This window comes from Phodopus roborovskii, unplaced genomic scaffold, assembly GCF_943737965.1.
Source record: "Phodopus roborovskii unplaced genomic scaffold, PHOROB, whole genome shotgun sequence".
Classification (NCBI taxonomy): Eukaryota; Metazoa; Chordata; class Mammalia; order Rodentia; family Cricetidae; genus Phodopus; species Phodopus roborovskii.
This window is the reverse complement of record NW_026126407.1, coordinates 4806173-4833666: the sequence shown is the minus strand read 5'-3', so window position 1 is coordinate 4833666 and position 27494 is coordinate 4806173. Positions and strand designations below refer to the sequence as shown.

The 27494-nt window shown below is 49.3% G+C and overlaps 2 protein-coding genes across 2 annotated transcripts in view; both read left to right on the top strand.

The window, feature by feature from the left end:
• Sez6 (seizure related 6 homolog) overlaps window positions 1-13750 on the top strand; it is a 44165-nt gene extending 30415 nt beyond the window's left edge. The window contains exons 4-17 of the mRNA XM_051179928.1: window positions 802-997; window positions 5423-5608; window positions 8687-8855; window positions 8955-9121; window positions 9590-9784; window positions 10017-10155; window positions 10267-10463; window positions 10957-11151; window positions 12202-12393; window positions 12474-12671; window positions 12943-12981; window positions 13229-13346; window positions 13431-13533; window positions 13703-13750. Of these exons, the coding sequence (XP_051035885.1) occupies window positions 802-997; window positions 5423-5608; window positions 8687-8855; window positions 8955-9121; window positions 9590-9784; window positions 10017-10155; window positions 10267-10463; window positions 10957-11151; window positions 12202-12393; window positions 12474-12671; window positions 12943-12981; window positions 13229-13346; window positions 13431-13533; window positions 13703-13732 (2124 nt within the window). The 3' untranslated portion in view covers window positions 13733-13750. The remainder of the gene's footprint in view (window positions 1-801; window positions 998-5422; window positions 5609-8686; window positions 8856-8954; window positions 9122-9589; window positions 9785-10016; window positions 10156-10266; window positions 10464-10956; window positions 11152-12201; window positions 12394-12473; window positions 12672-12942; window positions 12982-13228; window positions 13347-13430; window positions 13534-13702) is intronic.
• A 5187-nt stretch (window positions 13751-18937) lies between these two features.
• Phf12 (PHD finger protein 12) overlaps window positions 18938-27494 on the top strand; it is a 47511-nt gene continuing 38954 nt past the window's right edge. Inside the window, exons 1-2 of the mRNA XM_051179912.1 lie at window positions 18938-19141; window positions 19780-19961. Of these exons, the coding sequence (XP_051035869.1) occupies window positions 19076-19141; window positions 19780-19961 (248 nt within the window). The 5' untranslated portion in view covers window positions 18938-19075. The remainder of the gene's footprint in view (window positions 19142-19779; window positions 19962-27494) is intronic.

Here is a 27494-nt window from a genome sequence, read left to right as displayed (position 1 = left end):
CAGACTATATAGTGCCAGCCAGAGAGTCTGGACCAATCCTGCAGGCTTCATAGATTCAATGGAAAAATACTGGGTGATTTAAACAAGAAAGCCCTGTGATGAACATCAGGGATTGCAACTATTAACAGCTTCAGTTCAGAAAATATTGATGTGAAGGGAGGGATGGGTTAAGTCCTCCAGGCAAGGAGGCTGCTTTGGTGATCAAGGTGAACAATAATAGTGATGAGCTAAGGAAGTGGCAGTCGGGATGGAGTTTACAGATCTGCAGTCCATCTGACAGAGTAAATGACTGATTGGATGCGGGGTACAAAGGAAGAGGCAATGTTTTGGGTGCCCAGATAGTGAGCAAGATTACTGTCAGCAGCTTGGGGAGCTGCTGTTGAGGGAAGAGGTGGCTCACTACAAGGCAGGGCAGGTATGAGGGGTACGTGCAGCATACAATAGGGATGACCAGGGGAAGCTGGGCACATGGGTCTGATATTTAGGGCCTCACACTCCTGGCCAGACCCTCCAGTAGCATGAAACCTACAAATGAGAAAATACAGCCCAGAGGAGGCAGCAGTAGAAAGTAGGTTGGTGCTTTGGCCCTTAACCTCTGTGTGAACTTGAGTAACATGCTTAAATATCTCTGACTTATGAGGAGGTGGGGTGGGCTCTTTCTGTGTGAAGTGCCTAGTTCAGGGCCTCAGGGCTCCAGTGTACAAGAGGTTCATGAGTGAGGCTGATGGAGTCACAGGGTGGCAGGGATCAGGCACAAGAAGTCCTGATAGCCCTGCTCCCTTCTCTCCCATCCACCTGCAGGTGGAGAACATCAGCCTTCAGGAAGGGGACACCATCACTGTGGAGGGCCTGGGGGGGCCTGACCCATTGCCCCTGGCTAACCAGTCTTTCCTGCTGCGGGGCCAGGTCATCCGTAGCCCCACTCACCAAGCAGCCCTGAGGTTCCAAAGCCTTCCACTACCTGTTGGCCATGGCACTTTCCATTTCCACTACCAAGGTAAGGCCTGAGGGACAGAGAGAGAAAGGAGCCAGCCAAGACTGGCTGCTATTCCTGGTGACTTTGGTGTAACAGTCTAGGTCGGGGAAGAGCTGAAGGGACTTGACAATGACCATCTGGAGGTCTTTAGCTAACCAGACTGGCTTTCCTTTCCCACTTGGGATCTAGCCTAGGCCCCATGTGGCAACTCAGACTGCCTCAGAGAAGGAGTGTGGTACATGATGAAATGGGCCACTCTCTGACTGAGGAGCAAATGAACAAACAAACAAAAATAATAATAATAATTTAAAACATTTGATTGAGAATTGCTCTACTTAATTTTGTATTGGTTTGCTTGTTTTGTTTTTCGAGACAGGGTTTCTCTGTGTAGCTCTGGCTGTCCTGAAACTCATTCTGTAGACCAGGCTGGCCTTGAACTCAGAGATTCATCTGTCTCTGCCTCCTGAGTGCTGGGATTAAGGGTGTGTGCCACCACCACCAGGCCTATTGTAGTATTTTTAGAGTCAAGTCCCCACCTTGACCACAATTCTTACTAATTTTGAAAATAATTAAAACTACAGAAAAGTACAAAAACCAAGATGTCTACATACCACACATCAGAATTAGCCAGCATCCTCACATACTTGTTTGCAGTTTTTAGCACATGCCTCAAACGCATACCAGAACACACACACAAACATACAGGACAGTCAGAGGGCAACCTGGAGAAAGTTGTTTTCTTCTTTTACCATGTAGGTTCAGGGGATTGAACTTGGGTTGTTGAGCTTGGCAATAGACACTTTTAACCTAAGAGCCATCTCCCTAGCCCTTGTCTTGCACTGTAGCTCAGGCTGACCTCAAACTCCCCACAACCCTACTGCTTAGGCCTCCTGAGTGTAAGGATTACAGGCCTGAGCTACCACACTGGCTGGAAATGAATGTCTGTCATATGAAATGCTTTCCTACTTCTCCATCTACCCTCAATTCTTTTTCCATCTCTACTCTTCAAAGGCCATCACTATCTGACACTCCCTTTCCTGCTGTAAAATAAGGCTAAACCACAAAAGTTAAACAAAAAGTGCTTAGCATGTCCTCCATTAAGGAAACTGGTGTTGCACTGTTTGCCTGATGAGGGAGGGAGGCAAAGCTGCTGCTTCCCCATAGGGGTCCTTCCTGCCCCTCCCCCTCCCAGGGCTGGAAGTCAGTTCCACACTTTGCACAGGTTAACTTTAATTCAGATCCTGGAGTGCTAATAGGGAAATAATTGGTAGGAACAATCAAGGCATTGTCTTGCATTGGCACAGACCACTTCTGCAGCCCTGTAGTGGGGGAAGAACTGATGGATGGGCAAGCCCTCTTGAGCTAGAGATGCTCGGAGCCTGCCTACTCACCTTGTCAAGGCTTTGTCACCCAGACTGGGGGAGCAGCCTGGTGTGACAGCAGGGATCCTAGTGGTGGGCAGAGGTTGTTCAGGCTCTCAGCAGAGGTAAGGCCCCACCCAGGGTAGGGATGACCGCCTGGGCAGCCCCTCCAGCCTCCCTAATGGCTCATCAATCCTCCTTGGCAGCAGGCATAATTTCATGCCACAGTAACCTTTTCTCTTGCTGCAAATTCCTTTGCACAAAACTCGAGTCCCCTCTTTGTGCGGCCAGACAAAAGTGGCAGAATGCAATGGGGCTGGAGGCGGAGCAAGAGGGAGGAGATCCCTAGGAGAGACTAGGAGAGCTGGCCCGGCCCGCTCCTGCTCTTTGTCCCAGAAGCCCTCCCTCCTCTGCCCAGTTTTTGTCAATGATCAGCTCTTTCCTTAATGAGTGTAATTCCCCTAATTATAGGCTGTAATTAGCCCTGATCCCAGAGATGGGAACAGGAGGGGCGTGTGCTCACGGGCACTTCTTGTGGGCTGGAGAAAAAGATGCCAGGAGATTGAGTGAGGGCCGAGAACCACGCCTATGCAGGCGCTGTCCAAGCTGATGAAGGAGGTCACAGTTATGAGTTTCTACACAGGCCTTGTGGCAGGTTAGACTCCTCTGGCCCTGGCCCAGGCTGGGTGGGGAGGCAGAGTGCCTGATCGGCCCCTCCCTCCTCCATCCAAGCATTCCTGGCACTGGACTTGGCTCCAGAAACAGCCCACAGCAAGAAAATAACTCAACAGATTGTGGTGGTGCAGACTCCCTGGGAACAGTTGGTTGTCATGGCAATAGGAGGAAGCTCATCTTGGGAAGTGGCACTTACCCATTATGGAGTCTGGGGGCGCCTCTCAATGCCACTAGCCTCCTGCTTTCACATCATCCCAGCCCACTCCCTTCCCTGGTTGTGCTGGGATTTGCAGGGAAGATGAAAGTTCAGGTGCTGAATCTGACACCTGGCCTACGGCTCCCAGGGTGTCAGCTCTTCATCCCTCTGCTCTGGGTATAGTCCTCCCTATCCTAGCCTAGGGGGAGTAAGTGACCTGCTGAACAACCTCCAAGGCCAGCCTTGTCTGTTTCTCTCAGGTTTCTCTGACCCCTTGGGCCAGGGTTCCATATTAACTGGGACCAGGTAGGAAGCAGGGGGCTTTGAGGAACTCAAATCCCTACCCATCATGCACTTGCAGTATGACAAGGGTACACAGGCTCTCTGAACCTCCGTCCCTCCAAACCTCAGGTTTCCTTTTCTTAAAATGGGTCAACAGCCCCTACCTTTCTTTCTTTCATGTATATTACAGGTACTAAGTGAGAAGGGTGTGAAGGCACGTGAGGAGCTGGAAAGTACAGCAAATGCTTACATAGGACTCGTGACTGCAAACATTAGCAGTCGGCTGGAGTGTTAGGTATGTGCTTTGTGCCAGGCACTGCACATATGGCCTCTCACTTAACCTGCCCAGCATTGGTTGCGATACTCTAAATCACTGATTAAACAAAGGAACCAAGGCGTGGTGCAAAGGCATAACTTGCCCAAGGTAGCACAGCAAGTGGTGAAGTCTGCATGCAAACCCTACAGAGTCCTAGTTGAGTTAAACCCAGAGCCCATCTCCTAGGCATTGCCCTGTAACACCTGCCATTCACAACTAGCCTCTTATGGTCACACCCTCAGAACTCTCTTCTGTTTTCACATAGTAACTAAGAATAAGACAGGTGTGAAAAGCCTCAAAACTGAGTCACAGTCACCTCGAGCTTTGGAACCTCAGCTACCCAAAGGTAGCCCCTTTTTCTTGTCACATAGAGCCACACAGAGACACAGCCAAGCCTTCTCAGCACTCCTCTCTGCTATTATTCCAGGCGCGCCTGCCTCTTAGACTTAAGCCAGACTCCCCATTTATAAGCCATTTCTGGGATTTAGCCTAAGAGTTGGGGTTTATCACGCAATTTTATGGGACTTGCTGCCACTCTATGGTCATATATGGTATAACAACTCCAAAAGCAACCAAATTTCCCAGAGTGGGCTAATACCACCTCCAATTTTCAAGAAGTGTGACTTTCTCACACCCCTCCCACTGTCTTTCAAAGTCATTTACTGGTCATGACTCATAGTAATGTCAGAAGCTACACCAATAAAGTCTAACCAATACCACTGCCTAAATATGAGCTAAACAAGGACAACAATAGACATGCCAAAATAGACAGGGCAAAGACCACCATACACAAAGGGCTACAGGCAACTAGGGAATGCTGAGAGGGGAGAGACAGTCTTCCCCAGGGAAGAACACGGCAGTTGGTTAGCCAATACCAAATGGTCAGCCCCGAAAACATACATACAAGTAACATTATACAGACTGACAAAGTCATGTTTAAGAATATATATGTGTCAGGTGGTGGTAGTGCGCATCTTTACCCAGCACTCAGGCGGCAGAGGTAGGCGGATCTCTGTGAGATCGAGTCCAGCCTGGTCTACAGAGTAAGTCCCAGGACAGTTAGGTCTGTTACACAGAGAAACCTTGCTTCAATGTGTGTGTGTGTGTGTGTGTGTGTGTGTGTGTGTGTATGCATGTATGTACGTACGTATATGCTTATACATGCATGCATCTAACAATTAATGAAAAAAAGGTTATGGGCTTGAAAGAGAGTAAGGAGGGGAATGTGGGAGGGTTTGGAGGGAGGAAAGGGAAGGGAAAATGATGTAATTATATCATCTCCAAAATAAAGCCAGGTAGTGGTGGAGCATGCCTTTAATCCCAGTATACAGGAGGCAGAGCCTCAGCCTGGTCTACAGAGCAAGCTCCAGGACAGCCAGGCCTACACAGAGTTGGGAGTTGGGGTGGGAGTAGTAGTAGAAAGGAATCCCACAGAGAAAGCTTAGGCAGGCTGTCCAATGTGTTACTGGCCTTGGACCAGAATCTTGGCCTCCGAGTCCTCTGTAGTTCCCCTGCAAGGGAACAAATGGGACACTTCTGTAGAACTTTGAAAGATTCCTCTGAAGCAGGTTGTGCAGGCTCTTCCCGTCTTCACTGCCACCCATCCTCTTTTATAGCCTATCTCCTGAGCTGCCACTTTCCCCGACGTCCAGCTTATGGAGATGTGACTGTCACCAGCCTCCACCCAGGAGGCAGTGCCCGCTACCACTGTGCCACTGGCTACCAGCTGAAGGGTGCCAGGTTCCTCACCTGTCTCAATGCCACCCAGCCCTTTTGGGACTCCCAAGAGCCTGTCTGCATTGGTGAGTGGGTCCCCACAGAAAAGCCTGGATGCCAAGAAGAGGAATGAAGTGGGGGTCATTTCAGATCTCCATTGATGTCTGGAACTTCCCCTTATTTCTATAAGGAAGCCAGAAGATGGTTGCACATCTCAGTGGTATTGAGCCAACCTACATTTTTTTTTCTTGGCTTTTTGAGGCAGGGTTTCTCTGTATAGTTTCAGAACAGGTTCTGAAACTCTGTAGAGTTTCTGTAGACCAGGCTGGCCTAGAACTCACAGAGATCTGCCTGCCTGTGCTCCTTAGTGCTGGGATTAAAAGTGCTTGCACCACTGCCCAGTGAGCCAACCTACCCTTATTATCCATTATGTCAGCATCACAGGCCGGGCTCAGAGTTGGTTTTCCATGTTGGGTGAGCAAGATGAATTCATGAATGTAGAGAAAAGACAGGACCAATGTGCCTTGGCAGACTGCTAGCCACAGCTGGCCTCAGATACCCTCTGCAGTAGCTCTCTGCATCACAATACTGCCTTAGAAGGTGAGGAGCCAAGAAGGGGTCTGAGTCGAACAGAGCTTCTCCCCTCAGAGCCCCAATAGTTCCAGGGAACAGGGAAAGGAGAGGGGGCCTGGAGATGCTGGAAAGATGGTTCTGTAGTTAAGACTATAAGCTATTCTTGTAGAGGACCTGCGTTCTATTCCCACCACACAACCAGGCAGCTCACAGATGCCTGTAGCTCCAGTTAGGGGATCCATCACCCTCTTCTGGTCGCCACAAGCACTGCACTTACTTGTACAAGCTCACACTCAGACATATGTATATACATACATACATATATCTTTTAAAATAATAAATAAACCAGAAGCATAGATCACTAATTCTAAAGAAGGGAGTAAAAGGTACCAAGGCAGAGTCATAAAGTGGCTGGCATGGTATTCACAACTGCAATCCTGGCACCCAAGAGGCTGAGGCATGAAGGACAGCTTGAGCTACATAGACCTTGTCAAAGGGTGGGGGTTGAACTGACCTGGGGAGAAAGCAACCACTCATTCCCAGTTGGTATTGAGACAGCTCCCTCAAGGAGGTAGCACTGAAGGTTTGGCATTTCCATGCAGGGAACAACGTGGACAATGATAGAGGGGCAGGAAAGAGAGGGTGTTTAGAGCATGGGAGACAGCCAGGTGGAGTGGACAGTGGGAAGGACCTGGACTGCCAGTCCAAGACACCAGGTGCACAGTTGTTGTATTTTTTGAGGAAAGGGGAGGAAGTCAGAACTGCTCCAGAGAGCCAGCCATGGTTGTCTGAAGGCTGGGAGGCCATCCTGTAGCGGGGATTTGAACTGGGTGTAGTGGCTTTGGGAATGGAGAGGAGGGAAGTTCCGAGACACTGATGACAGAATGAGGCTGAGTGACACCAGCTCTGGTTCCTAGTCCCTAAGATCTGAGATGGCTACAAACCCAGAAGGCTCGTGGAGGAAGTTTTGGGTTTGCCACATGACAGACAACTCTAGCTTTTGTCTCTTTGGGGGAAGAGACTTGGGCTTTTATGTCATTTTATATTCTTCCTAGTGCTGATCACTAAAAGACATATTCTCTTGCCTCCAAGGAGCGCCATCTAGTGGGGAGGCTGGGGAGTGGTTTAGTGTAGACAACACTGGAATGGGGTGATCTCAGTGTGGCCGGTATATGGGCAAGAGTGATCAGTTCCAAACTGAGGAGACCAGGAGGGCTTCCCACAGAGATGTCCTGGAGAGCTTCCAGAAACATTAGCTCAGGGCACTTTAGTGGATTCCGTGGGAAGGCCTGCATTAACATGGTGGTCTAGTAAGATATACCTGAAGGTTTGAAGGCATGCAGAAACAGAATGATCTAGTAGGGTATGCCTGAAGGTTTCAAGGAGGGAAGGCTGAAAAGGGAAGGAGAGAGTTGCAGTCATAATGAGCTAGAACGTCATCTGAAGGGCAATGGTGAACTACTGGGTGACTAAGTCAAACATGGGGTGGGGTTCTTTTTGAAGACAGTTCCATGCTGAGACCTAGCAGAAAGTTAGGTTGCTCCTCTGTAGAACACAAGAGACAAGACTTATCCCAGGCCCCAGATCTAGACTGATTCTTTTGCTTTCTGAAGGCTTTGAAGGAAATGGTGCTCTCTCTATACGGACCATGATAGTCTGGCCTCCAAGAGCTGTGTGTCAGGGAAGAGCCAGAACTGCATGGAAGCAGCTTCCTGCTTCAGGCCCCTTTCTTGGCCCCACACACCTTCTGTGAATTCTGTGCTGGAATGTCTCAGAAACCACCACTACTGAACCCACACAAGGAGCTCAGCCTTTCCTTGGGGGAAGAAAAGGCAGTCCCAGCCAGAGGGGTCAGTTTGAGAGTTCCTTAGCATCAGCCAGTGAATGGCAGTGTTGTGATGTCTGGAGAGCTACTGCAGAAGGTATCTGAAACCAGCTGTGGCTAGTGATCTGCCAAGGCATATTGGTCCTGTCTCTTCTCTATATTCATGCATTCATCTTGCTCACTCAACATGGAAAACCAACTGGAAGCCCAATCTAAAAAGACATGGCCTCTACTGGGCATTGGTAGTGCACGCCTTTAGTCCTAGCAGGCGTGCTAGGAGGCAGGCGGATCTTTGTGAGTTCAAGGCCAACCTGACCTACAGAGTGAGTTCCAGGACAGCCTCCAAAGCTTCACAGAGAAACCCTGTCTCAAACAAAACAAAACAAAACAAAAATCTCCAAAACCAACCAAACAAAAAAAAAAAACAAACATGGTCTCTGAACCAAGTGGGTCCTAGTTATGGCAGAATCAGAGTCAGCCTCCTGAAGAGGTCGGTAGAGGGAAAAGAAGCTTGCCCCCAGCCACGCAGCCAGGTAGCAACAGATCTGGTCACTGCCAAGAAAGCCACACTTCCAGCCTTAGAGATGGCGGGTGATCTGCAGGCAGGATTCCGAAGTTTGGGCTGCTTGGAGCTGCAGAGTCAGGATGCAAGACTGGCTTTCAGAGTCACCATGCTGAGGGTACAGGGCCACGGTGGGGAAGAGGCTTTGGAGGATGTTTAGAACAAAGGCAGGGACCGAGCGCGTAAGTTCATTGTCACCCACAGCTGCATGTGGCGGAGTGATTCGAAATGCCACCACTGGCCGCATTGTCTCTCCCGGCTTCCCGGGCAACTACAGCAACAACCTCACCTGCCACTGGTTGCTGGAGGCTCCTGAGAGCCAGCGGCTGCACCTGCACTTTGAAAAGGTCTCCCTGGCGGAAGATGACGATAGGTGAGGGGCTGTCCTGGCTGGATGGGAGTGCCTGACCCTACACTGTTGGTGGTGGGGTGGGGGGGAGCCAACCACACAGCTGCCGCTCTTCTGGCCCAGGCTCATCATCCGCAATGGGAACAACGTGGAGGCCCCACCGGTGTACGATTCCTACGAGGTGGAATACCTGCCCATTGAGGGCCTGCTCAGCTCTGGCAGACACTTCTTTGTGGAGTTTAGTACTGATAGCAGCGGGGCAGCTGCAGGCGTGGCCCTGCGCTATGAGGGTGAGCCTGCTGGAGCGCAACCAGAGAGCTAGACTCTTTCTCCCCTACCTTCCCCTCTCTAGCTGCATTCTGTCACTCGTTCCAAGTTCAGCACCTGCTTCCTGCCCCTTCCTTCCAGTCCAAGATTCCCATCCCATCTTTGCAGGAGACCTTGTCTTAACCACAGATTTCTAGCCCAAGAGAATGAATTCTCCAGGATTAAAAAAAAAAAAAAAAAAAAAAAAAAAAAAGCAAATCAGGCCTCAACACTGGGTGTGGGGGTGAAGTGGGATTATTGCTGGAAGCGGCATTCTAGACCCACACATACATGCACGTGCTCTTTACTCATCAAAAAGGTACCGAGCACCTTCTGTGTAGGATACACACTGGCACTGAGGAAGAAAAGCCCTGAGGAGGGCAGTAGGAGAAGAGCTGGCCTCTGGCCTACCCCAGTGGAGGCTGAGCTGGGCTGGGCCCTGTGGTTCACAGCCTTTCAGCAGGGCCACTGCTATGAGCCCTTTGTCAAATACGGCAACTTCAGCAGCAGCGCACCCTCCTACCCTGTGGGTACCACTGTGGAGTTCAGCTGTGACCCTGGCTACACCCTAGAGCAGGGCTCCATCATCATCGAGTGTGTGGACCTCCATGACCCCCAATGGAACGAGACAGAGCCAGCCTGCCGAGGTCAGCAGGCACCAGTGGGTGGGTGGGTCTGCCAGGGCAGCAAGCAGGGTGGGTGCCTAGGAGCCGGCCACAGAGCCAGGGGCCAGAGGCCCTGTTGTGTATAATTGATGTTTCTCCTTGAGGGAGGAGGTGGGGACCCCTAGCAGTAGGGTGGGCACTTTTGGGGGCAGGTGGTAGCCCCAAGACACCATATTGGAGAGAACGGGCCTTCCTGGCCTCCCCTTCCTTGCAGCTGTGTGCAGCGGGGAGATCACGGACTCTGCAGGTGTGGTGCTCTCTCCAAACTGGCCAGAGCCGTATGGCCGCGGGCAGGACTGCATCTGGGGTGTGCACGTGGAGGAGGACAAGCGCATCATGCTGGACATCCGAGTGTGAGTGCCTCGGGTCAGGCAAGCAGGCTCCTGAGGCTGGGAACACCTCTTGTCCAGCCCACCTTGGGCCCTTCCCCCAGCCTGTCCTGCCCTGACCCTCCTCCTCTACAGGCTGCGCATAGGCTCTGGGGATGTACTGACCTTCTACGATGGGGATGACCTGACAGCCCGGGTTCTGGGCCAATACTCAGGGCCCCGTGGCCACTTCAAGCTCTTTACCTCCATGGCTGATGTCACCATCCAGTTCCAGTCAGACCCTGGGACCTCAGCGCTAGGCTACCAGCAGGGATTTGTCATCCACTTCTTTGGTGAGCTTGTCTCTGTCTGACTTGGATTGTAGATTCCCAAATCATGGCAAGTCAAAGAGAGGGCAACAAGGAGCCTGGATGCTCATTCTGATGAGCAAAACCTGGGAAGGCACCAGGCATCACCACGAGCATTTGGTTAGAGCAGGAGAGATTTGGGAAGGCAGCAAGAACTTCCTAACTACAGAAAGTGTTGGTGCCTTCCTTCCTGGCAGTCTTGAACAGAAGTGATTCCCTTCACCGTCACCCTGCTTTACCCATCTCTCAGGCCTGAGGAGCTGGCCAAGTGCTTCTGAGAGTCAACAAAGCCAAGATGACAATCCTGAAATCTTGGAGACTCAGCAATGTCAGGGGATGAGGGTGGGGCTTCAGAAGGGAGGATTAGTTACTGAGTCTTTCCAAGCCAGTCTAGGCTCAGGATAATTTGCAGGAACCAAAGGGACCTAAGAGTTGGTACTGGCCAAGGGGCTGCATCTCCCTGCTTCTGTGTCCCCAGAGGTGCCCCGAAATGACACATGCCCCGAGTTACCTGAGATCCCCAATGGCTGGAAGAGCCCGTCACAGCCTGAGCTGGTACATGGCACAGTGGTCACCTACCAGTGCTACCCTGGCTACCAGGTGGTGGGATCCAGTATTCTCATGTGCCAGTGGGACCTGAGCTGGAGTGAGGACCTGCCCTCATGCCAGAGGGGTGAGTGTGCCTGTCCCCATAGGCCCGCCTACCTTGACTCCCAGGTTCTAAGAGAAAATCTGGCCCTGGTCCTGTTTCTGCTAGCATTCTTGTTCTTCTGACTTGTCCCCTCAGTCTCCTTATCTGTGAAATGGAGATGATCCATTGTCACAGGACTTCCAGATAAGTACTGCATTTATTTCCTGGCTGACTTATGACCAGACTGTGCTTGCATGGGAAGGGAATGTATGGCTTTGTTGACCTCAATGGGTGGGAAAAGGATACATCAGCAAAATGGTAGGCACAGTCAGGCATGGTGTGTCACATTCCTGGAACCTCAGCATTCAGGAAGCTGAGGCAGGAGGATCAAGGATTTGAAAACTGCCTGAGGTATAGTGTGAGGCATTTATCTCCCTCCAAAAGGTACCAGGTGGGGGTGTGGCTGAGTGGTTAAGAGAACTTAGTGCTCTTGCAGAAGACCCAGGTTTGGTTCCCAGCACTCACATCAGGTAGCTCATAGCCACCTGTAGCCAGTTCCAGGGGATCCAACACCTTCTTCTAGCCTTGGTGGGCATCTACATTTATGCAGTACACATAAACGACACATACACACACACACACACATACATAAATTAAAAAAAAAAAAACAAAGCGAGAAAACAAAAAAGGGCTAGAGATGTACCTCGGTGGTAGAGTACCATTTGGCATACATGCTGTCCTGGGTTCTAGCACTGCCAAAAAAGAAAGATGTAGACATTCAAGTGACAGTAGAGTCATGAAGCCTGGTAGTAGCTGGCCTGTGACAGCTACTTTTGAGGAAAACCAGGGTGACCAGGCCTTTCTTTTGTCCCACTCCCACAGTGTCTCTAGCCTAGACTGGCCTCAAGCTCCTATGAAACTGAGAATTACTTTGAATTTCTGATCCTCCTACTTCCACTTTCTTAGTGCTGGGATTGCACCCACCTTCTGGAGTGCTGGGGTTACAGGCATGCACCTCCAGGCCGGGTTTATGTAGCTGTACCGTCAGATGCTGAGCCTTCCCTGCCTTCCTCCTCCCTTGTCCATCCATAGTGACATCCTGCCATGACCCAGGGGATGTGGAACACAGCCGACGCCTCATATCCAGCCCCAAGTTTCCTGTGGGGGCAACTGTGCAGTACATCTGTGAGCAGGGTTTTGTGCTGACGGGGAGTGCCGTCCTCACCTGCCACGATCGTCAGGCTGGCAGCCCCAAGTGGAGTGACAGGGCCCCCAAATGTCTCTGTAAGTGTCAAATGTGTAGGAGGGGGCCCTTTAGAAGGAGAGGGACCTGATACCGTCACCTGACTCTGCCTGCCTTGCAGTGGAGCAGTTCAAGCCATGCCATGGCCTCAGAGCCCCTGAGAATGGTGCCCGCAGTCCTGAGAAGCGGCTTCACCCAGCAGGGGCCACCATCCACTTCTCCTGTGCCCCTGGCTATGTGCTGAAGGGCCAGGCCAGCATCAAATGTGTACCTGGACACCCCTCGCACTGGAGTGACCCCCCACCCATCTGTAGGGCTGGTGAGTGCCACTATTCCCCGAAAATCCCTTCTGGACCATAGAATTACTGTAGTAAAGCAATTCCATGTTGAGAATTGGAAGCACCTGCCCACCCCCCTCTCCTGTCCCCCAGTCTCTTCGTGTCTCTGATTGAACATCACTAAGGCAATGCAGGAGTGGGCTCTCCCTGATCAATTCCTCCCGCATGACCAGTCCACTTCTGTGCTCCTTGCATTGGTGATTTGGTTCATCAGGCTTACCCACTGCCCTTGGCCCTCCCCTCTTGTTCCAGCCTCTCTGGATGGGTTCTACAACAGCCGTAGCCTGGATGGTGAGTCCCCATGCTTGAGAGCCAGATATGTGGTCCTCCTGTACCTGGTTCCCACAGCTCCCAGGCTGTGGGTTCCCACAAATGGAAGGCAGAGAAAGAACAGCTTGGGCCTAGCAGGACATAAAGCTTCTTCCCTACCCTCACCAGCTAATGAAGTCTGGTCTCTGAATGCCCTTGAGATGGGAGGGGACATAGGTCCCAAGGGACAGGGACATCAGCTCCAAACCTACCCACCCTTTGCTTTCAGTGGCCAAGGCACCTGCTACCTCCACTGCCCTGGATGCTGCCCACATGGCAGCTGCCATCTTCCTACCACTGGTAGCCATGGTGCTGCTGGTGGGAGGTGTGTACCTCTACTTCTCCAGGTGAGTCTGGCTTCTCTTCCTGTTTTATATGACCCACTCACTCCTGCCCTGCACTCCTGCCTCACAGCTCCTCTGTCCTCACAGGCTCCAGGGGAAAAGTCCCCTGCAACTTCCCCGAACTCACCCTCGCCCCTATAACCGCATCACGGTGGAGTCAGCATTTGACAACCCAACCTATGAGACTGGAGTAAGTATCCACGTTAGCCTAGATCCCTCTTCAGGACTCAGTTCTTTACCCCCTTGGGTGGGTATGCCTGTGGGTCCTGCCCAGCCCCCCTTTCACTTTGGGAAGGTGGATTCTGGCCCAACAAATCTTTTAAAAGTTTCCAACTCCCCGCAGTCTCTTTCCTTTGCAGGAGACGAGAGAATATGAAGTTTCCATCTAGGTGGGAGCCACCCGGGGACACACATCAGCCCAGCATCACAGGCCAGTGGCAGGGCTCCTGGCTCTCTGCTGTCCCTTCACCTCCTGTACATACCACCTGGGAAGAGACAACACCAATCCCTCAAGAGACTGTGGCCTTCCCTCCTGCAATGCCCACAGTGACCTTCTTTCTTGGCACCACTGCCCACTTAGGGCGCTTCTTTGGTCAAGCCAGGGGGCACTTGACTTGTAGAACACAGCTGGGGCACATTTCCACCAGCCAACATTCGAAGCTGCAGGCAGAGCAGGGGCACTTTCTACACATAGCCACAGTCACTGTCCAGCCCTGGCATGTGGGGACTCTAGAAGAGCTCATTTGCAGCTGTGGAAATGGAACCAGGGTGCCCCTCACAAGGCCATGACAAATGGCCAAAATTGTTCTCAATGGTAACCTCTTGGTAGTCCTGGCATGCCAGTACCAGCCCCTCAGGGAGGTTTCTAGTCCTTCTCCAAATGCTCAGAATTGGAGTTATGCCTTCTTCCCTATCCCAGGGAGGTGATGATTTTAAGAATCCTAAAAGGTTCAGGGACTCTGTCTCAAGCTCAGGTCCGGCTTCACTGAACACTCATGCTCCACACCAAAGCAGGACACCCTACTGCTCCCAGATGATGGTCCCTCTACTCTGAGGAGGGAGAGAGCTTTCCTGATGTGTATCTGGCTGTTACAAATGCCCCCTTTCCCACCAGTCACTCTTCTAACCCACTTACCATGCCCCTCCCTGCCACTGTGTTATGGCATGCCAGGAGAGCACAGGTACATTCTGGAGAGGAGCAGAAGTCCAAGGACCCAGGAATGTGGCACAGAACTGAAGTCAGAAATCCCCAGGAGGAAGCCCAGCCCGGACTGAAGGCCACTTTGTACATATGATGTATTATATGGGGTCTGGGCTCCAGCCAGCGAACAATCTTTTATTTCTGTTGTTTCCTTATTAAAATTGTGTTTTTGGAAAAAAAAAAAAAACTAAGCAGTGTGAATGGAGCTTTCTTGGAGGGAAGAGTGGGGGTAGACAAATGTGATGCGGATCATGGCATGCAAAGACCTGCTGGACCCACCAATCAGCCATCCCCAGATACTATGAGAAAAAAAAAATGGTGTATGTAGTTAATTAGGAGGCAACAGTGCTCCAAAGACATCAGGGTTACAGATGGCTGGTGAAGTGAGAGACCTCAGTGGTTAATGCCACAGGGAAATGGGAACTCAGTATCTCAAGAGCTCATCCACCCCAATGCCTCATTTCCTTCTCTTTGTCAGGGCTAGAACTACAGATTGGCCCAGTCCTAAACCCCCTTTAATATTGCTGGACTGCTAGCAGGGCCCAAAGTCTGATAAATCTTTCCTTCTACTTCTTCCTACCAAGTGAAGCTTGAGAGACTGGAATTAGAACCATAATCTGAACCCTTGTACATAAACCGCCTAGCTTGGCTTGGCCTCAGAAAACATTCAGACTGTGAGCAGGAGGGACAGGCAAGAGCCCTGCTAATAGGCTCTTCAAAGTGGCTGATGAAAGCATGTACACAAGTAACATTATACAGACTGAGCAGGTTGTACTTATGTATTTAGGTGTGTGTGTGTAGTCATGTATGTGACAATTAATTTTAAAAGATGTCATGAATTTGAAAAAGAGCAAGATGGGATATATAAGGGGAGTTGGAAGGAGGGAGGAAAATGAGGAGATTTGATATAATTATATTATAATCTCAAAAAAAATTTTGGGTGGTGATGGTGCATGCCTTTAATCTCAGCACTTGGGAGGCAGAGGTAGGTAAATCTCTGAATTTAAGGCCAGCCTGATCTATAGGATAACTAGGGCTACACAAAGAAATCCTATCTAGAAAAATCCAAAAGAATAAAAATAAAAATAAAGACTGGGCATGGTGGCTCTCACCTTTAATCCCAGCCCTTGGGAGGCAGAGGCAGGTGGATCTCTGTGAGTTGGAGGCCAGCCTGGTCTACAGAGTAAGTGCCAGGACAGCCAGAACTGTTTACACAGAGAAGCACTATTTTTAAAAACCAAAACAAACAAATAGATAAATGTTAAAGAAGTGGTGGCTGGCCAGGATATATTTAAATTTGCCCCCTTCCCTATAACCCCTAAAGCCTTCAGAGATGAAGGTATCTTCCCTGGGGGCAGGCAACAAAGAATTATGGGCTAAAAACACAAAACTCCCTGAAAGAAAGACCAGCATCCACTAGCACCTTCTGCTTCTACAGTCTTCAACGGGTAGATGTGGGCCAGAAATTTCTCTGAGTCTCTGGCTCTATGCAGCAGAGGTCTAGGGGTTCCCGTGCATTTACAGTGCAATACTTATATTGACCACAAGAGGTCACTTCCAAATTCTTCTGCATCCCACCTGCTCTTTTTCCTGGAGTCCCTTTGAACACCCTGAGATGGAACTCTCCAAGGTGGCACCAAGTCCTGCCTTTACTGGGCTGGCCTCATCCTTCAGGCTCCAAAAGAAAGGTCTGTGGAATGATTTGTTCCTCTGGCACCTGTCAACAGAGCCAAGTCTCCTTAGCCCACTACCCGCCTCTGTTTTCAGCTGCAACGGATGTGTTGATCAAAGCAAAGCCTTGCTCACTGGGCATGTGCCAGCCACTCACTCTGCCCAGTAATACCTTCAGGCTGACACAGCAGCACAGCTGTACTCTGGGCAGTAGGAAGGAAGCCAATGAGAAAGGGCATATGAGGTTCCAACTTCTGTGGTCATGTGGCATGAAGGAGGCATAAAGCTTGACCTCTTTGTCTCTCAGCCTGCTCCTCTGAGAGCTACTCCTATAGCTACTAATCTATTGTTAGCCGTGGCCACGACATAAGTCAGAGAGCAGCCAATCTGCATGGCATTCTCCACTTCCCCATGACCTTATTCTTTCTAAGCACCAACACTGGGCCACCAAAGAAATACAAAATTACAAACACACCCAAAACTTCACACAGTTATTCATATTCTTTTTGACTTATTCTGACTGTCCTAAAAGGATGAGCATCAGTTCCTCAGAGACAGTAAACATGGTATAGTGGACAAAGCCTGACCTATGAATCAAGAAATGTTTCCTTTTTAGATTTGCTATAAACTCACTATGAAACCTAAGCAAATCACGAGTTTAAATCAAATACTCCCTATGTCCTTTCCAGTTTTACGACTCTGAGAATGATGTGTGCAGTAATATAAAAAATGAGTTTAGGTGTCAGGCGATAGTGGCGCACGCCTTTGATCCAAGCACTTGGGAGGCAGAAACAGGCAGATCTCTGTGAGTTTGAGGCCAGTCTCGTTTACAGAGCAAATTCCAGAACAGCTGTTACACAGAGAAACCCTGTCTCGGAAAAAAAAAAAAAAAAAAAAAAAAAAGTGTAGGAACAGCCACACATAGTAGCAATAGCAGCACACGTTAAAACCATAAATGGGACCAAGGACAAAGGCAGTCGGATTTCTTTGAGTTCATGGCCAACCTGGTCTACATAGTGAGTTCTAGGCTAGCTAAGGCTACAGAGTTAGGCTCTGTCTTTGAAAGAAAGGGAGAGAAGGAAAGGGAGGGAAAAAAGAAGAAATGTAGGACACAGTTGCATTGTCACAAATATTAATTAACGCCTGGTGGGGTTCATTTATCCAGTTTCCTTCTCAATTGCTTCACCTGCAGCTAGTCGGAAGTTGCCTGTCCAAATCGGAAAGCGATAACAAGAGGATTAACAGCGCACACCCAAAGAGAAGCACGGTCTCTCTACCCGAAATTCTGAGGTAAGAGGCTCAAACTACAAATCCCAGTACCCTTCTCAGCAGCTCCCCCCACGCCCCATTACAGCCTACGGCAAAGTGCAGCGTCTGCAAATGAAACTACAATTCCCACAACTCATCAGACGCATCGCGATTCTTACTCCCAAGGTGCAATGCGTTCCCGTTCACCCTTGAACACTGCGCGTTGCAAGTTGGGGATTGAAGTCAACTGCAGGCAGGTAGCTGGGCGTTGTCAGGATTACGGACTGTTTGGGCTTTCGACTTCCTCATTTGGAGTGGGTCTCAGGGACAATGGTTAAGCCAGGATAGTAAGAGACAGCTTGAACCATCCTTGGTTCCATCGCGACGTGAGGCGGCGATATTCGTGCTAAAATTAAGTGTCGAGAGCGGGAGTTAAGCGGAAACAGTAGCCATCCAAACCGCCACCCAAAGCGTCCTTTTTTTTGTCGCAATGGCTTTTTTTTTTTCCTTTACCAATATGGCGGCCTGCTCCAGCCACACCTGATGCTGGAACCAAACAATCCACTACAACATCCCTATGAGTACTACTGCCGCCGACAGCATACTAGCTCCATACAACATCAAATCTTGGTGACTGAGGACTCCAAGGGCATGGTAGCCCAAATCCCATTACCAAAATGGCGAAAGGAGAAGCTTTCTTGTACAGGCCGCCAGGTGACAATACGCCTGCGCGTGAGGCGGGTGTGTTGTTAAGGGACGGGAGGGTGGTAACCCAACACGCCTGCGCGGGAACAGAGACCAGGGTCTGCACACAAACACCAATGGGTGAAGCGTCCCCAAGTTCGTGCGGCTGCGCCATGACCCCTACGCGCTTTCCCAGGCGCCTGAGCGAGGCCTTAGGTCCCGCCCTTTTATCTCAGTACGCTGGCGCAGGGCAGAAAGGCGGTGCTTTTGGGCTCCAGGCGAATGCCAGCGCGGCTGCGCGCAGGGGGTACCCCATCACCGCGGCTGCGCGGGAGCCAGGCCGCCGGCTGTCACTGCGGTTGCGCGCGGCGAGCGGCGATCCCGGGGCGCCTGCGCGGGTGGCTTTGCGGGCGCTCGCGGTAAGTTTGCGCCAAGTGCGCGGCAGCCGGGACGCAGACGGCGGCGGCGGCGAGAGGCGGAGCCCGGGGACCACCCCCCATCATCCTCCCCCGAGTCACCTCACGTACCACAACCTCACCTAACCTCTCACCCCCCTCCGGTCCCTCAACCCCGGGATGGCAGCGCCCTCCAGCCTTCCCGGCCGGACCAGCGGTCGCCAGAGCCAGCTTTAGCCTGTGGGCCTAGGCCCCGCCGAGGCCTGACCCCCCGAAGCCGGGATCCACTGTGCAGCCAGCCGCCGGGCCGGGGCTGAGGGGTTGCTCCCCTCTCACGGCCCTTGGGGAGGACGCTGCCGTCCCAGGGACTGGGGGCCGGGGGGTGGGGGGGAGCCAGGGCGAGGAAGTCGGAACCTGTGTTGGGAAGAGAGAAGGGGGCCGGGGGTCAGGAGTACCCCCTTCCCCCGCCTCCCCCCTCCCCCCTGGGGCTGGGGGGGCCGGAGCAGAGAGCGCCCAGCCCGGGAGGTGGATGAATGTGGGAGAAAATGGAGACCAAGACGATCGTGTACGACTTGGACACGTCGGGGGGGCTGATGGAGGTAAGAGTGGCCCTCATCTCCTCCCAGTACCGGGAGGGAACCTCCGCCCCACAAAGCCGGCCCTAAGTTCGAAGCACCGGAGGGCCGGGGAAGAGGGGGGAGGTTCTTGCTCACCCAGTCTCTTCCTCCCATCTTTGCAATTTGGGGGACTGAGCTCAGTTTCCGAGGACGTTTGCAGCAGTTTCACCTACCCGCCGCCCTCAATTCGCTCTCCTGAGGCTTCAGCCCACTCCATTTCATTGCATCGGCAGGCCTCCCCACCCCCTTCTTGTCGGCCCCTTTGTGCTTCCCCCTGCACGTCCGGGTACCAAGCTTCGGGCCTCTCCGGAGCCCGGCTTTGGAGTCCCCCACTGTCCATACAAGGAAGTGGCAAGAAGGGAACCGCGCACCCTCTCCCCATCCCCCTACCCTGATCCTCCCCATTTAGAAGGAGCTTTTCTCGTTGTTGTGCTGCAAGAACACAGCTAGGGTGGGCTCCCCCTGGTTCCGAGGACCGAGAGGTTCTGGAAGCAGCTTGGATGGGAGGAAGAAGGACAAAAGGGGGTAGAGGGGTGGGTGACAGAGAAGCCTCGCCTCGGGGACTACGGGCCGCCCTGGAGCTCCGAATGTGCACACACGCCGTTTGTATGTGTGTGCAGCAAATCCAAGCTCTGCTGGCTCCCCCCAAGACGGACGAGACAGAAAAGAGGAGTCGGAAGCCGGAGAAAGAGTCTCGGAGAAGCGGCAGGGCCACCAACCACGACAGCTGCGATAGCTGCAAGGAAGGTGGGGATCTCTTGTGCTGCGATCACTGCCCTGCCGCCTTCCACCTCCAGTGCTGGTAAGGGCTGGGGACCCCTTTGGAGCCCCTTGGCAGACCCTACTCGGCACATTCCTTCACCAGGCCTGTAGAAATAACGGGCGCTTGCAGCCGCTAGCTGACTTTGCAGTCGCTAGAGTGAGCGCCTCTGCGATCCCGGCATTTGCCGGGATCCGGCCGATTTTCTGGAAGGAGCAGCGGCGTGACCCCGGGATGGGGGGTTGGGAGGAGTGAGGTGAGCCCCATCTGAGATTGGAAGAAGATATGGAGCTGGGACTGATCGGGCCGAGTGCGGCCGGCACAGCGGCGGGGGAGGAAGGGGAGGAGCTCCAGGTCCAGTGCCGCTTGGCGGCCGCGCGCTCCCGCCACCCTCAGGGCTCTGCCTGGCAGAGCTCTCCTTGGGGTTGGTGCGCAGAGCCCTCGGCCACCCAGTTCGCCCCGGTCCAGACCCAGGCGAGCGGGTGCTTGCGCCCTTGCAGGAAATCATAGAGGGTGTCTCTCAAGTCCACTTCTCTGCCTCTCTGTTTACAATATGGCGACCTGCCTTTAAATTATATTTTTATTCTCAGCGCCATTTTGGCTGCATATATGATTTGAAACGTCTCCGGGAGAACGGTGGGGGTAGCCCTTGAGCCCTTTTTGCAGCAGCTCCTCGAGGACCAGGCCTGGGATCTCTCCGTTGATCCCTTTCTCTGCAGCTTGCCCCCTGTTGCCACTCAGAGCTGCCTCCCTCCTCCCTCTTCCCTCCTCCCTCCCTGCTCTGCTGCCTCTTAGGAAATCGGGCTGGGTTAGACAATTAAAATTGCCCTTGGGCGCCGATTTCTCTTCTCTGCTCTGGATCAACGAGCCCTTCGCCGCAAAATTCTTTACTGCTGGGGCAGGATTGTGTTTGGGGGCTCTGGAAAGGCAGTTTTAAGGAGCTGAGAGCTGGAAAGCTGTTCATTCTCCCGCCCCAACCGAATGGGGATGGGGGATGGGTTGATCGCCGGGTGCTTGATCCTTCTCATCGCAGAGCAGTGGGGCAAAAAAGATGGTTTGCAGTATCTTCTGCCAGGAGACCACATTTCTGTCCTGCACAAAAATTACACATCTGCACCTCAAACCCCGATTGCCTCTTGTTCTCTTCAGCAACAGTTGACTGAGGCTAGTGTCTGGAAGGAGAGGGCGCCTGGGGTCCGGTTGGGGCTGTTTTGTTTGTTCCCGCTTAGATTGTAAGGGAGGGGGCCCTGTTTTTTCTTTTGGTTTGGTTTTTGTTTCCTTTTGTCCTGCCCTATTTAGCTGGTGTTGGTCTATTTTAATGCTCCTTGCTTAAAAAAAATGTTTAAGGTTTGTGGAAGAATGCCTGCTGTATTTGTACTAATTGCAGGTTTTATTAGACAGATGACTGATACTGGGCAAATTAAGACTGTGGTCAGGAGTTACATGGGACAATCCTATTACTAATTCCAAGATACTTTTGCCCAGGAGGGTACCCCATCTTGGCTTGTAATGTTTAAGGGATAAAAATTATTATGCTGGAGGAAGCTTTGCTACTGGCCTTTAGATTTTTATTATGCAGTGAGTAATGGCAGTAGTAAAGGCCTGTGGGTTGTTTTTAGCCTTTACTTCCTCTAAAGTGTGATCCACCTGGAGAAAATATCTCTGGGCCAGTTTGTCTTGCTATTCTTTATTTACTTGGGGTGTGGGTTAAGTTGGCCTCATTCTGTAGCCCAGGGTGATGGCTGTTCTTTTTTATTTTTTTCTAAATTTATTTACTTATATTTTATATGTATTGGTGTTTCACCTACATGTATTGTATGTCTGTGTGAGGATGCCAGATCTCCTGAAACTGGAGTTACAGACTTGTGAGCTGCCATGTGGGTGCTGGAAATTGAACCCAGATCTTCTGGAAGGGCAGCCAATGCTTCTAACCTGAGTCAGCACGTTAGTCCCTCCCCTGCTGGGTGTGAGCATGGGAGAAACCTGAGTCTGTTGCTTATAGTTTTTGTTGTTCTTATTTGATATATCACTAGGACTGTGTATTAAATTTCTTCCCTTTTCTATGATTTTTGGGACAATCTTTCTGTGTAACTCTATTTGTTTTGACTTGGCTTAGTATTTGTTTTACAGGCCAGGATGACTTCCAACCTATGCCAATCATCCTGCCTCAGTCTCCTGAGTGCTGGGATTACAGGTGTGCACCACCATGTCCAGTTGTATTCTAGGGTGAAGTAGGTGTTAACTAAGATTGGTGATTATAATGGGGAGTGATTATTTGATAAATTCCCTATTGTCTTTTTTAAAATCTCATTTATTTAATAATGTTGGAATTATTTATTAGGAGTCTGAAGCACCTTAATTGCTTCACAATTATGAGGAAGAGAGTTCAGATCCCAGCAGCCACACAGCAAGCTGGGTGGTCCTGCATGTGCCATTAGCTCCAGCTTGTGGAGAGGGGCAGAGATAGGATTGCTGGTGATTAACTGGCTTCTAGCCTTATTGAGAGCCAAGTTGGTCCAGGTCATAGCTTACCTGAGAGAGCACCCAGAATTCTCAAAGGTACAGGCGAAGAGTAACAGAGGAGGACACCCAGTACCCTCTGACCTTCCCTAACACAGAGTATGCACCTTCACTCATACACATAAAGACACACACATTGTTTTTAGTTTTTTAAAAAAATTAGAATTATTGTCAGGATGTGGTGACACACGCCTTTAATCCCAGCACTTGGGAGACAGAGACAGTCAAATCTCTGTGAGCTCAAGGCTCACAGTTAGGCAGGGCTGTTACCCAGAGAAACCCTATCTAAAACTACCCAGAGTAGTTTTAGACAAAGAAAAGTTTTAAACAAAGAAACCATTTTTTTTTTTTTTTTTGTGGGGGGTGCCAAGGTGCATAGGTAGAAGTCAGGGGACAACTTTCAAGAGTCAGTTCTCTTCCTTATTGTTCCTAGGGACTGGACTCAGGAGGCATCTTACTGGCTCCTAAAATATGTAAACCTTTAAATAAAAAACTGAGGCATGGGAAAAGTGTGCTATCTTTTTGCCCAAGGTTGGGCTTTTAAACTCTTAAAAGCTGAATTCTGAGTCTTTGATAGATGAATGTAAACTTGGCAAGTCTTAACTTCAGTTTCTGCTTTAGCTGGAAGGAGGGAGGGAGAGGCAGGCTTTAGTTGTTGATGAGACTCAGGTTTGCTTGGGCTATGCATTTCGGGGGTGGGGGGGGTATGCCTTTCTTTGACTACTTCCCTACTTGCTTTCCGGGACCATGAATGAGAACTGGTAATCAGAGATTTGAAAATAGTAGTGAATGAGAGAGGATTTGTTTCACATCTTCAGTTTTCCATTGAAGATGTCAGTACTGAATGAATGTACCATTGACTTATCTGAGTTATTCTCTAAATCACAAAACAAGAAGAGGAAGCCATCTTTTAAATAGAATTCCCTGGGTACTTTCATTTCATAAGTGAGGATTTCCCCCACTTTTCTGTTTTTCTCAGCCACAGTCTCCAACAAAATTGAAGTACTGATTCAGTCAGACTTGTGAGATAGAGTATTTAATGCCTGAGATTTTGATTCCTGATTGTTTTCAATAGTCTTCCTGTTATTGCTTATTTGTGTAGAGGTGAGGTATAGCCATATTTTCTCCTGTTTTCCCTTTGAACTGGCTGAGACTATATTACTTAGGTAAGTATACTAATGGTAGTGTCCCTTATGTATAGAGTATACGAGAATGATGTTGGAATTTTATAAATGCTGTGGATCATGATTTCAGTGATGCCATGTTTTCTTCATTGAAAGTTCTATGAGACAATTGGGTAAGGGTTTACTTGCCTATAAGCCCAGCATTCTAAAGGATGAGGCTAGAGTATTGAGAATTCCAAACCTGCCTGGGCTATGTACAAAGACCCTGTTTGGGGGGGAAAAAAACCAGGAAAGAAAGAAAAAGCTCTATGAGACAAGTCCTTTGTTGGCTGTTTTTGCCAGTATGCTTTATAGTAATTTGTATATATTAAAGTGTCCTAGAATTGTTTCCTTTTGGGGATGGTACTTGGGGGTTGAGCTTAGCTGCTAGGGCCTAGTAATTTCTTCCCTCCATTTACCCAAATAGCCAAGATTATAAACCTGAAATGCCAAGCCTAGACAGAAGTGATTCCTAGGCAAACCTTATATCTTGGGCTTAAGACACAGCACTAAGCCACAGATTTTTTTTTTAGGTAAATTACCTTACTAAAGAAAGGACTGGTCACAACTTGCTTTTCTCTCAGTTTTAATGTACTGTGGAAAGTCATCCCAGTAAGGTTCTCTCTGAGTTTTCTGTGATGATCCTCTGGGTTAGGAAATGAGTTGTCATGTGCTTGATATTATAAGCTCAGAATGATAAAGAGTTACTACACCTCCTCCTGGAGAACTAGAAGTTTTTCAAGTATCCCCTGGTGATCCTGACCTTTGAAGTCAGTTGTGTATAAGTTGAGGCTTCTGAAAATCTGATCTAAATAGATAGATCCCTAAAAATCTGTTTAAAAAGTGGAAAACTAGGCAGGAGAGACGGCTCAGCAGATAAGAGCACTAACTGCTCTTCCAGAGAACCTGGGTTCAAGTCAGGCACCCACAGGGTGGCTTCTAGCCATCTGTTAACTCTAGTTCCAGGGGATCTGATGCCTTCTGGCCTTTGTGGGTACCTGACACTAAATAAACATGTAGACAAAATACTCATACACATAAAAATAATGTTTTAATGTTTTTGTTTGTTTGCTTGTTTGTTTTCTTGAGACAGTGTTTCTCTGTATTGCTTTGAAGCCTGTTATGGACCTAGCTCTGTAGACTAGGCTGGCCTGGAACTCACAGAGATCCCCCTGCCTCTGCCTCCCAAGTGCTGGGATTAAAGGCATGTACCACCAATACTTGGCAATTTTTTTCATCTTTTTTGGTTTTTCAAGACTGGGTTTCAAGCCTGGTAGTCCTGGACCCTGGCTGTCCTGGAACTCACTATAAATTAGGCTGGCCTCAAACTCAGAGGTCCACCTGTCTCTGCCTCCCCAGTGCTGGAACATCCCCACCTAGCTTAATTTTAATCTTAAAAAAAAAAAAAAAAAAAAGGCTGACTCGTAGAGCTCTAATTGTTGGTGCTCCACCTTTCTGTTTGAATTGGGAAGGATTATTGTTATTGATAGTGACTACCACAGAGCAGCAGTAATGAGGCCACTGGAAAGTGGCTCATTTCCTTTCAAAATGGTTCGTGGAATTTTGCTCCAAGCAGACAGAGACCAAAATGGTCTGATTGAGAAGTGCATCCACTTCAGCAGATCTCAGCGTGGTCCCTTCCCGTCAGACAGATTTCTGTAGCATTTGCCTCTGAGTGTTATATTTGGAATTGTTGGCTGGCTTTCCTCTCTCTGGTGTTGGCAGCAAGATCCAAAATGAGGTTTTCGAAGAATAAGAGTGAAAAGGTCTCTTTGCGCAGGCAAAACTAAACTTGGAGTTTTGCATGTTTAATTTCCAGTGAGTCATAACAAAGGTTTCATACATACAATAGCATCTACAAGTTTTCTGCCTTGAAAAATCTTTCCCTCCAAACTTTTAAGAATTTTCTGATTATGTTGTCTTTGCCCCAGTAACCAGTGAATTAAAATGTCTTTTTTTTTTTTTTCTTTTAATCTCATGAATTTGTTTTTGACATTACAAGTACTTAGAAATATGGTCCTAAGGAACTACAGGGGGCAGTGTCTTGGATCCTTTTCCCTCACTCTATCCCACGATAAACAAACCTAAGTTTGTTTTATGTTTATTTACTTATTTACTTTTCCTTTACTGTGATAAATTGGGATCTAGATGTGTTTATAACAGTCCACTTGAAAAGTCCATCTTAAGCTTAGGTTCATAATGCATGCTTTCTGACTTACTGTGGGCTTGGCTGTTAGTCTTAGGAGACAAGTGCTTAGTACAAAGGTAACGGATACTCACTGTTTAAAAATATTAGAGATGGCTCAGGTGTCTGCTCCTTCCAGAGGACCTAGGTTTGATTCCCAGCAGCCACATTTGACTCCCAGCAGCCACATTTGATTACCACCAGTTGACAACTGTTGGTAACTCTAGTTCCAAGGGACCTGACACCCACAGCAAAACACCAGTGTACATAAAAAAACAAAACAAAACAAAAAATTAGAATAGGGCAGGGAAGGAAATGGTTCAACAGTTAAAAACATTGGCTGTGCTAGCAAGAGGACTGAAGTTTTGACCCCCAAACCCACATAAATACAGGTGTCTGTGGCAGGCTGCCTATAAAGTTCAGCCTAGGAAAGCCAGATGTGAGGTCCCTTGCATGCTGGCTAGCAAATCAGTCATATTGATGAATTCTGGATTTGATGGAAAACCCTGCCTCAAAGAATAAGGTGGAAGGGGAAGTCAAAGAAGCTTCCCAACATTAACCTCCAGTTTTCACATGCACACTCATCTGCAAAGACACAAAATTAGAATAAGGCAGAGGCAGGAAAATCCTCACAAGTTTAAGGCTAGCCTAGTCTTACATAATGAGTTCCAGGCCAGCTAGGAATACATAGTGAGACCCTGTCCCACCCTCATAGCATCTCATAACAGTATGAAACTACCCTTTTCTAGCCTTTGGCATTAAGCATGCACATGGTACCCAAACACATATACTGACCCCAAACACTGGAAAAAAATTTATGCTAGGCGGTGGTGCACACCTTTAATGCCAGCAATGCTTTCACTTGGGAGGTAGAGGCAGGTAGATTTTTGTGAGTTTGAAGCCAGCCTGATCTACAAAGTGGGTTCCAGGATGGCCAGGGCCGTTACACAGAGAAACCCTGTCTTGAGCCCTGCCCCCACCAAAAGAATCTTTTAACAAGCCTTTTTTTTTTTTTTTTTTTTAAAGATTTATTTTATGTGAGTGCTCTGTCTACATATCCACCTTTACACCAGAAGAGAATATCAGCTCCAACTATAGAAGGTTGTGAGCCACCTTGTGGTTGCTAGGAATTGAACTCAGGACTTCTTTAAGAGCAGCCTGTGCTCTTAACCTCTAAGCCATCTCTCCAGCCCCAAAATTTTTTTAAAAATTAAAAACAAGTAAGATATAATTCTGGTGTATTTGTGGTCCAAATGGTTTGAGTTTAAAAAGGAAACAGCCGATATATTAAAGGTAGGAAAGGATGTGAGTTTTCTGTGAAATGACAGGTTTTGTTTTTCTAGTGCTGTGATCCATCTTAGGGCCTTTCACGTGCTAGTCAAGCACTTTATCACCTAACTGTATCCCCAGCTCAGGTGGTTGGTTTGGTTTGCTTTGGTTTGGTTTCATTTAGTTTTTGAGATCAGGCTACACTATATAGCTGATGCTGGTTAAGAATTCAAGATTCTCCTGTACTGAGATTATATTAATTAGATTGTGGCCATCTGAAACAAGTCCTAGCTAGATGGCAATTTTTGTGCAATTTAAGATGAATGCATAGTGGTGGTGGTGAACTTTTTGAAAACTTGGGACCTGTTCTGAAATTACGGTAGGTAATGAAAGGTGAGCTGCAGTTATATAACCTCATCAGTCTTCTTGACAGGCTCC